Consider the following 11,003-nt stretch of genomic DNA (forward strand, 5'->3'; position numbering starts at 1 on the left):
CTCAAAAATTATATACCTTAGATTTGCTCTCAGGCCATGAAACAGGAGGATCATAGCCATCATGTGGTAGAGGAACAAGACACATAACTGGTTTCTTGGGACAACTCCTCTCTCTATGTCTATAACTCTGAAGCCTCCCTATTAAACCATCGTTATCAATACATGGCATGTAATTGTGCTTGCTCCTAGTGTTACACAATCTCCAGATATACTCAGCTTTAGGATCAAAAACCGGACCTTTCCTCTTCCTCTTTTTACTTATCTCGTTAACGGTTACTTCCTCATTCTTCTCTTCCACTTCTTCATCAACTGAAGCACTTGAATCATCCGCATTTCCATCAGATTCTCCTTCACTGCCATCAGACTCAGTTACTTCTTCTCCATCTTCCTTAGTAGACTCAGAATCATCAGATTCCGCCTCTCCATGTTCTTGATCCTCCTTAACAACAACTTCTTCTACTCCCACAGGCTTCGGCAAATCCTTCTTCTTATGTAGATGAGACACAGCATGCTCTTTCTTTTTCTTGGTTTCATGTTTATGAACAGACCCACCAACTTTTTTCCCTTCTTTTGATTTCAAACCAGGTTCAACTTTACCTCTCTCGTGTAATTTGCTAGGTTCAGATACCTGGTGAGCTGACTTAGTGCGAGCTGACACCGGTTCAGCTATGTCGTCGAAGCTCTCTCTCTGAACATTGAAGGTTGAAGCAGAGGAAGATAAGAAGGACCAGAAGAAGACGAAGCAGAGACCTAAAAGAACTACAAACGCCATCTTTACCCAAATCCCTCTTGGCTGTTTGATCCTACGCGCGAAATGAGCAATCCCCATTTCTCGTTTTCTCTCCATCATTTTAAAAAAATCTCAAAAGAAAACACTTTTTAACGCATCTGAACAAACAGAGATCTCTAAAGAACCACTTTATCCAAACTTGAAGATAAGCTCGAGAACCAAGGATTTGATAAAGCTAAGCAAACTCTGGAGATCTAGGCGAGTTTCAAAGGTTCTTGAGTACGAATTAGTAGGAAATTTGCAGTAGCCAGATTGAGAAAGCTGACAAAAGAAGAAAATTTACAGATTTGGTCGAGAAAAGAGTAGCAAATCTCAGATTTCACTCACCGGAGATTAATGTGAGGACAAAAAGTAGAGATTTGCAATACCTAACTCGAATCGAAAAAATTAAGCTTGGAAAAGAAGGTAATCACCAATTACACAACTGAAAATTACAACTCTTTTTTTTTTTAAAAGCTTACACTATACTTATCCTCAATACTTATTAGTGAAGTTGAAAGTTGAAGATGAGAAGAAAAAAATGGGAACTTTTAAGCTTCTATTTTTGGTAATAACGGAGCAGTGGTCACTGGTCAGAGCTTTGTCCGATTTCGGAAAGAAAAAAAATGCCAATGCGGCGAAACAACCGGAGGTGACGGAGATTTGCAATTGTATCTCTGTCTCTCCCCCCTAACAGATCAGCCATCAAAGCCCATATTAAGCGTAAATGGGCTTTATGAAAATAAACCCAATGGGCTTATGTGGTGTGTGAATGTTGTTGATTGATCAGCCATCAATTTCAACTTTCAAGGATGATAGAAATCTCAACTTCGAAAGAGATTTGGATAGCACTTTCATAAGATTTGCCACGTTTTTTATTTTACTTAAGTTGAACTGTATATCCTTACAACAAAGTCAACATGACTGTTTTCTTTCTTCAATCACAATAGATCCTCTCTATTCAAACTCTTTTACATTGTGGTTTTTCAAAACTTTCACAATTTACTAAAAGTAGAATGTTAGAATAACTTGTTGGTAAGACTAGCACTTACTACACGAATTAATGGGATGTATATAGTTGTTACGACATAAAACGTATAACTTTTGATCATTAGCAGTTAGTGGAAATGATTCTTATTTCTTAACCAAAAAGCTTATCAAATTTGGACTAGTTTAAACTTTTTTTTTATTAATTTAAAAAAAAAAAAAATTTACAGTTACAGAATTTTGCTAATTTGAAAATGCTAAAAAATCCTTTTTTACTAATTAAAAAAAATCGAATCTTCTTAAAAAAAAAAACAGCTCATGAATCAATGATGCATCATCACGTTTCCCGGTTCTCTCTTGTCTATATTTTGATGAGTGCTTCGTCAAGATTCGTTTCAAAAAAAGCGTGGACCCCTACCGTCTCCTCCATTACCACCACCACCTTTGGTCTCTCTCGAAACCCTCCAAATAAAACATCTCAATTTCTGGGTCTTTTTTTTTTGGTGTGTTTCCCTCTCCGTTTTGCCTCGTTTTTAAACCCACCAAAACCCTAGTTTCTGACATTTCTCTATCTGGGTTTTCTCAATTCCAGCTCGTTTTAAAACTCTTGGGTTTTGGTGGGTCTTCGTCAAATTTGTCTCCTTTACGGTCCTTTTCACCTGCGCATGTATAAAAATCGACGCCTGACTTTATAAAAAAACCACCTTTTTCCTTAAAAATCCAGACTTTTTTTTTTTTTTAATAGTGCTTCTCAATGGCCGGTGCCGGAGAATCACGAAACGGCGGTAATGGTGGTGGTGGTGATGGTTCGGTTGGTGTACAGATCCGACAAACACGGAGGCTACCAGATTTTCTCCAGAGCGTGAATCTCAAGTATGTGAAATTGGGTTACCATTACCTAATCTCTAATCTCTTGACTCTCTGTTTATTCCCTCTCGCCGTTGTTATCTCCGTCGAAGCCTCTCAGACGAACCCAAACGATCTCAAACAACTCTGGATCCATCTCCAATACAATCTGGTCAGTATCATCATCTGTTCCGCGGTTCTTGTCTTCGGGTTGACCGTCTATGTCATGACCCGACCTAGACCCGTTTACTTGGTTGACTTCTCCTGTTATCTCCCACCTGATCACCTCAAAGCTCCTTACTCTCGGTTCATGGAGCATTCAAAACTCACCGGAGATTTCGATGACTCTGCTCTCGAGTTCCAACGCAAGATCCTTGAGCGTTCTGGTTTAGGGGAAGACACTTATGTCCCTGAAGCTATGCATCATGTTCCACCGAGGATTTCAATGGCTGCTGCTAGAGAAGAAGCTGAACAGGTCATGTTTGGTGCTTTAGATAACCTTTTCGCTAACGCTAATGTGAATCCTAAGGATATTGGAATCCTTGTTGTGAATTGTAGTCTTTTTAACCCCACACCTTCGTTATCTGCGATGATTGTGAACAAGTATAAGCTTAGAGGTAACATTAGAAGCTACAACCTAGGCGGTATGGGTTGCAGTGCTGGAGTTATTGCGGTGGATCTTGCTAAAGACATGTTGTTGGTACATAGGAACACTTATGCGGTTGTTGTTTCTACTGAGAACATTACTCAGAACTGGTATTTTGGTAACAAGAAATCAATGTTGATACCGAATTGCTTGTTCCGAGTTGGTGGCTCTGCGGTTTTGTTATCTAACAAGTCGAGGGACAAGAGACGGTCTAAGTACAAGCTTGTCCATGTTGTCAGGACTCACCGTGGGGCAGACGATAAAGCTTTCCGTTGCGTTTATCAAGAACAGGACGACACAGGAAGAACGGGGGTTTCTTTGTCGAAGGACCTAATGGCGATTGCAGGGGAAACTCTCAAAACCAATATCACAACACTAGGTCCTCTTGTTCTACCGATAAGCGAGCAGATCCTCTTCTTCATGACTCTAGTTGTGAAGAAGCTTTTCAACAGTAAAGTCAAACCGTATATCCCGGATTTCAAACTTGCGTTCGAGCATTTCTGTATCCATGCTGGTGGGAGAGCTGTGATCGATGAGTTAGAGAAGAATCTGCAGCTTTCACCTGTTCATGTTGAGGCTTCGAGGATGACGCTTCATCGATTTGGGAACACATCTTCTAGCTCCATTTGGTATGAACTGGCTTACATTGAAGCCAAGGGAAGGATGCGAAGAGGTAACCGTGTATGGCAAATTGCGTTTGGGAGTGGATTTAAATGTAACAGCGCCATTTGGGAAGCATTGAGGCATGTGAAACCTTCTAACAACAGTCCTTGGGAACATTGTATTGACAAGTATCCGGTAACGTTAAGTTATTAGGCTTAATTTGAGGAACCGGTATTGTAAACTCACTCCATGGTTGTGTTTCTTGTTTAAAGAAGAGATCCTTAGATTTGATCTCTGATAATGTCAGTGTACTTGTTATTTTGTTTATGTGTGTTGGGAGATTTTGTGATGTTTGAGTTACATTTTCTTGAGCTCATGTTTTCAGATCTTAGATGTATGATGCAAAATAAATTATGGTTATCAAACAAAATAAACTGATAAGCAAAGGAGATAAAAGTGTGTTTGTCCACCTTTGTGCCTTGTCGTTTTTAATGAATGGTCACTATCGTTGTGCTAACAGATATTCACACTCGTGTTAAATGGTGTGATTGTGTGAAGATGTGACCCGTTACAGCGTCACTACAAAACCATTTTTTTAAACTACTGTCGGAACGTTCTTGTAACGCATAATTTCGTTACTTTGTAAATTATTTTCCTAGTTTATTTACTTTTTTTTGGAAGAAAGTGCTACCTTTAGTATTGTTTACTTGGGTTCCAATTTTTTTTTAAATGAGTGGTCAAATTGGACCGTCGTCGAACATGCCAAGAATTTTGTTTAAACAAAGGGAATGATTTTAAAAGTTTATGATATTATTTTCTTGTTTTTTCAAATCGACCGCCGTTTGCATTGGAAATAAGTCCCTTCACGTTCGCCAAACAGCATAATAAGCTTATCACATGGTATGGTAGGTTTCCCATTTGGATCTATAACATCAAACAATGCTTTTCTGATTTGTCTTTTCTCTATTAACTTGAATACAAATATATTGCACCAAAATAATCAATTTCATAGTAAAATGATATGCTTGTACAAGATAAACAAATTATAATCAATGTCCAAAAGGAGGACATTGAACAAAGCAAGAAAATACAAACACAGAGGAGGACAAAAGAATGATCTGTAATGGAGAAGGCAAAAAGTGAATAATTGTGTATTGTTCTTGTTTTGATCATCTGAACAAAGCTTGAATCTCTTCCAGCGTTTTGCCTTTAGTCTCAGGAACCCAAAGACTCACAAACACCACTGTGAATCCACAAACCAAAGCGTAGAGAGTGAAAGTTCCTCCACTGCTCCAAGCTAAGAGCATATTTGCAGTCATTGTGACTAACCATGACACGAACCAATTTGCCAAAGTTGCTATACTCCCGGCTAAACCCTTTATATTCACTGGAAGAATCTGTTTGGGGAAAAATTAATCAGTAAGCTATTAGACTTTTAGTTCTGATTCTGGCACTAAGTAACATTTTTTTTTAATATTCAGTACCTCAGACATAATCAACCATGGAATTGGTCCCATTCCTAAAGAGCAAGCAATAACCATAGCCTGTAAAGAACTCGGTAAGATTTAGCACACACACCGTTAAATTTGTAAACAATTAAGTATTAATTTTTCGTTGTGTGAATGTATAAAACGAACTACTTACCACAACTCCAACTACTGAAACCATGCTTAGAATGTTGTACATATTGGAATCAGGTGACACATATTCCTAACAAGATATTAAGAAAACTCATTAAAATGAAACTCAGACATTGTAGAAAGTAGTACAAGTATAGATGTCAAAAGTTAAAATGCTACCTTAAGGAAAAATGCGACTGCCACAATAACAAGGCTTATCGTCATTCCGATAGAAGAGATCTGCATTTCAGAGGAAAACGATGATACTACGTTATGCATATTCAGAGTTTGTAAGATGTACATACGAATCTCAAATATTCCTCACCATGAGCAGAAGTCGACGACCTGATTTATCCACCAACCATGTCGCTACTGCAGTCGCCACTACCTGGTTTAGAATGAAACAACTTTTAAAATCGGATCTAATGTCTCTTAGATATTGAATCATTGAAATTAAATACCTGAACAGCGCCAACTCCAAATGTTGCCGCATTACTTGATGTCACCCCTAAGTGAATAATAATTGGAAAGCATGATAAGAAATTTGTTTATTCTGTCTTAGGACATAGGAGCATTCCAAGAATCAAAATAAACATATGACTGGCTCTACCTGCAGATTCAAAAATTGTGCTTGAATAGAATAAGACACCATTAATTCCTCCAAGTTGTTGAAGTACAAGGAGCCCTATACCAACCTGTAACACAGATTATACAAAACCTGTGAGATTCTCTCCTGTGTGGACAAAACTTAGTTCCAGAGGTTAGAGACTAATTGTACCATTAGTGGGAAATAGTATCTCCTGCGCTTGAGGTCTACAAACCGAATTGCAGAACGTTTGCTAGATGATGCCACAGAGCGCTGCAGAGTGCATAAAATTTTACAAAGACAAAACATTTTAAAATAATCTTGGTCTCACAAACTAGTATCATCAAATCAAAGCATTTTTGAGTAGTCAGTACCTTGATTTCATTAACCTCAACAGTAATGTCGGTCTCAAATCCACGAAGAACTTGCAATGAAGTTTCGAAATCATCTGTCAAACCCATCTTTGCCTACAATTACGAAAGCGAGACACTTAGGATAACTAATAATGCAACAAACTCAACAGTATAAGCTATTTGGTTCTAAAGGCATACCAACCACCGAGGAGATTCAGGGATGAAGAAAAGACCAGGTATCAACAATGTACACGGCAATACTCCTACACATAAGGAAGACAAACAAGAAAGTGATTAGACTGTATTGATAATTTTGTAAAAAGTCTGGTATAGTTTCTCCCAAGCCAAGTCAAAATGTTATGAGAGAGTTACCCAAAACTGCAAGAATTCTCCATGGAACAAAGAGACCGAGTAAATACGCCAGCATTATCCCAATTGTTACAGAAAGCTACAGAACACAAAATTAGTAACTATTATGTTGTTTATAAGAATCAGCTCACAGAAAGAATAGTGAAGCTAATGAAACATGACAAACCTGGTTAACTGAACCTAAGGCTCCTCTCATGGTCTGTGGAGCAATCTCGGCTATATATACAGGCACCTAACATCGCGATTCCAAGTTGTGTAAATATATCTCTACTCAAAATAAACATTGCTGAAACCAAAGAACTAGTTGAATCAAGTATTACCGTATAAGAGATTATTCCAACACCGAAACCTTCTAACAATCTTCCCATGTAAAGAAAAGAAGTATCCTAGAGAAAAATTAAGAACATTGACTTAGTAAGTAGTTAGAGAGATAGGCCAATAATATCAGATACTTGAGAACATCAAATACTCACTTTGGCGAAAGATATACACAGCCATCCAATAATATTGGGAATTGCAGCAATCATCAGAGACTGCAAAAAGGAAAAAACAACAGTAACTAAGATTCAGCAAGAAAGAAGATGTTACTATGACAAAATTAAAAGAGTTAAAGAATCAAGAAAGAAAACTAGGATACCCCTTTACGTCCGATGTATTCAGCAATCTGACCACTTGCAATAGCTCCAACCATAGCACCCACATTGGATAGAGACCCAAACACAGAGTACTAAAAACATTAAACATGAAACCTAAAAGTCAGAAAATTATTGAAAAAGAGTTCTTCTTTTAGAAAAACAGAGCAGTTGTTGGTAAATAAAGATGGGACCTTTATACCTCAGATACAGTTAAACCAAGATCCTTAGTAATGGCAGCTTGAGTTGGAGAGGAATAACCACACTGAAACACACAAAACATAGATCAAAAATCAGAACTTTATCATTTTCTTAGTCAAATTAAGAAATTTAAGAAACAATCGGTGAAATGTTCTTACAGTGAAACCGAATTGGATAGGACCAAGAGCAACAATCAAAACACAAGCTAAGACAGAGATAGAGCTGTCTCGAATGACTTGAGACGATTCCAACATACTAGATTGTCTCGAACCCATCCGATACCAACTTCCCGTGTGTAAGAAAGGTCTCCGAAGATCATTTCTACCCTCTTCCGTCTCTTCCCTAAAACTCATCTCTTAAATCTCTAAAAATCTACAAAAAAACAATTGTGATCTCTAGAGAAAGATGCAAAAGGAAAAGGGTCGAGAGAAAAAATGCCGATCCTAAACTGGAAAAATGCAGATATGAAATTTTTAGAAAACGAGATTTTTGATTTCAGGGGAATATAATGAAGAAAGCTGGGATGAATATTGAAGACGGATGTAGACTGTTTTGTTTTGTTTTGTTTGGTTGTTTTTAAAAAATTCTTCTTCTATGGTTTGTATTTGGAGCCTATGTGTGGAGAGACGCAGACTGTTTCATAGTTTTCCACCTCAGACGCATCTCCTAATAATAATAGCATCAGATTTATAGAATTCTTAAGGATGGATCTCGACAAAAAAAAATATCTAATTTAATAATATTGTTTTACTACTAGTATAAGTCTATAAGATAATTTACTAGTAGTATAAAATTTTTGTCTGGTCGCTTTGGAGTTTATTATTGATTTCTTTTGTATAGATTTTTGTTTGTTTTTGTTTTTTAATCATTTCACCATGTTCACATAATCACATCTACGAGCACAGAGCACTACACTAATTGGCTTTGATTTATTTATTTTCTACTAGGCTTCTACATACTTCTAATATATAATAAGCTTTTTGAAAGAAAATTATTATAATAAGCTTTTAGATGTTATATAAATATCAGTAATTGTGTTTTTTAAAATGATTTTTTTTGTTTGTTTAAAAGTACTTCAAGGGGCATTCTCAAAAATGCCCCTTTTTCCATATCTCTTTTTAAAAATATCTCTTCATGTTGACCATTTTTAAAACTACCCCTCTTTATATACAAAATGACCAAATTACCCTTTTTGAGTGACAGCAAGAATGTACAGTCATCAAAATCGAAAATATTTTCCCGCCAAAAAAATTTCCCGCCAAAATTTTTTTTCCCGCCAAAATCGAAAATTTTTCCCTAAAAAATTATTTTTTCCCGCCAAAAAAAAAAATTTCCCGCCAAAATCGAAAAATTTTCCCGCCAAAAATATTGAAATTTATACCTTTTAAAAACCTTGTAAATGCTTTTAAAAAACTTTTAAAAGCGTTTACAAGGTTTTTAAAAGGTTTTTAAACACATTGTAAACGCTTTTAAAAACCTTGTAAATGCTTTTAAAAAGCTTGTAAATGCTTTAAAAGGTTTTTAAACACCTTGTAAACGCTTTTAAAAATAAAAATTTTATAAAAACTTTTACAAGGTTTTTAAAAACATTGTAAAAGGGTTTAGAAGGTGTTTAAAAACCTTTTAAAAATCCTTTTAAAAACCATTTGAAAACCTTTAAAAACCTTTTAAAAACCTTTTAAAACCTTTTAAAAATCTTGTAAAAGTGTTTACAAGTTGTTTAAAAAACCTTGTAAAAGCCTTTACAAGGTGTTTATAAGGCTTTTATAAGGTAGAAACCTTATAAAACCTTTTAAAAACCTTGTAATTGTTTTTTGGCGGGAAATTTTTTTTTTTCGAAATTTTTTATCAAAAGTTTTTTGACAAAAAAAATTTTGGCGGAAAAATTTTTTTGAAAAATTTTTGGCGGGAAAATATGTCGGAAATTTTTTGGCGGAAAAATTTTGTTTTTCTGTTTATTGAATAAAATAATTTTCATCTAAAGGTAAAATGGTCATTAAAAATTAAAAGAGGGCATAAATAAAAATGGCCAGAAGCATTTTTAACAAATTCTCCTACTTCAATCATATATATTTTTCTTAAATAATAATATAATTAGAGTTTCGCATATATATTGCAATATTATGAGTCCACTAGATATTATTTATGTTTACTAAAATCGCATTATCATTTGGATTTAAACACACAAAATACATATGTTGTTGAACAACAACAAATTTTGGAATAATGATATATCGTGGTGGAAAATTTAGCTAAAACTTAAATATAACAAACACATTAATTTTTTATTATTAATGTGAAAAATATATTCTACTGTTATGTCTTTTTTATTTTGTACCAGAGTAAAACTAAAATAGAAATATAATGCTCGAATTAGGCCTCAACTGTATAACATTTCCTCTACCTCGTTGATATTGATGTCGATAGGTCATAAATATGCAAGTGACATCATAGTATTAAATAAGTTCGAATAATGATATTTGTTTCCTAGTAAATGAAAAATACATGGATGCCATTATTTTTCAAGTACTTTAGATTACACAAATAATTGTTTAGACACGCAACATTGATTACATATTGTCAATATTTAAAATCTTCGAGAAACGAAATATTATTTCAGAGTTTCGAAAAATAAAAAATAGTAGTGACAAAAATAGCTAAAACCATGACGACAAAAATTGTTCTTAATTACATATACCTTTAGAATTTAGATATACAAATTTTCTTATACATAACATTATTTTTATTTTTTAATATGAATACTCTGCAAATTGAATCTATCTTATATAAGGGATAATATATGTAAGTTGTTAGTAATAATTAACGTCGGCAGCTATGCTATATTTGCCTTGTTTGAGAACATCAAGAAATGCATGATTAAGGTCACGAAATCTCATAAGTTTAGAAAACTTCTAAATCGAGATAAAGCTAAGGTCGATGAGACCACGACAAAAAAAAAGCCAGTAGATATCACACCAAACACGTCTTATTGGGGATATGATTCATAGGCTCTGATTCATCCATCGCTCAATATTTAACGTATACTAATAATATTCTTGTTGACCCAACGATGTAGATTCGTACTAATTTATCACTGTTCTGTGTCTTTTGTCTCCTTTCTCGTCTCTCACGTGTAAGTGCTTATGTTCTTTCATCTTTTGCAACCGTTTCCGGATCCCGACGTATGCTTTTTCTCTTCCATTGTCCCCACTTTGCTTAGTTGGTCTTATGCTTTTATTTCTGTTTTAAACTCTGTTTATTGGTATATTTATTGGGTTTATTATCTGTAAGTAACACGATTTTCACCTATAACGAGTACATGCAACACGCCAACACGACTCTACTTGTACATACATGTCACATTTATCTTCATTATGCTCGACAGAGATCTA

At 35.1% G+C, this 11,003-nt stretch overlaps 3 protein-coding genes across 3 annotated transcripts in view; 1 reads left to right on the forward strand and 2 right to left on the reverse strand.

The window, feature by feature from the left end:
• The window catches only part of LOC104759299 (probable methyltransferase PMT28), a 10,626-nt gene extending 9,205 nt beyond the window's left edge, over positions 1-1,421 (reverse strand). Inside the window, exon 1 of the mRNA XM_019238874.1 lies at positions 17-1,421. Within this exon, the coding sequence (XP_019094419.1) occupies positions 17-850 (834 nt within the window). The 5' untranslated portion in view covers positions 851-1,421. The remainder of the gene's footprint in view (positions 1-16) is intronic.
• LOC104756289 (3-ketoacyl-CoA synthase 4-like) lies at positions 2,099-4,242 on the forward strand. Its single transcript, XM_010478861.2, has one exon. It carries the CDS (start codon positions 2,511-2,513, stop codon positions 4,062-4,064), a length of 1,554 nt encoding a protein of 517 aa, XP_010477163.1. The 5' UTR covers positions 2,099-2,510; the 3' UTR covers positions 4,065-4,242.
• On the reverse strand, positions 4,838-8,262 carry LOC104756290 (sugar transporter ERD6-like 4). Its single transcript, XM_010478862.2, has 17 exons — positions 7,770-8,262; positions 7,613-7,675; positions 7,416-7,505; positions 7,252-7,311; positions 7,099-7,164; positions 6,945-7,010; positions 6,782-6,857; positions 6,608-6,672; positions 6,431-6,523; positions 6,249-6,329; positions 6,081-6,165; positions 5,932-5,978; positions 5,796-5,858; positions 5,651-5,710; positions 5,496-5,561; positions 5,336-5,395; positions 4,838-5,248 (listed from the first exon to the last, which is right to left on the reverse strand). Exons 1-17 carry the CDS (start codon positions 7,962-7,964, stop codon positions 5,021-5,023), a joined length of 1,464 nt encoding a protein of 487 aa, XP_010477164.1. The 5' UTR covers positions 7,965-8,262; the 3' UTR covers positions 4,838-5,020.

The sequence above is a fragment of the Camelina sativa genome, chromosome 17 (assembly GCF_000633955.1).
Source record: "Camelina sativa cultivar DH55 chromosome 17, Cs, whole genome shotgun sequence".
Taxonomy (NCBI): Eukaryota; Viridiplantae; Streptophyta; class Magnoliopsida; order Brassicales; family Brassicaceae; genus Camelina; species Camelina sativa.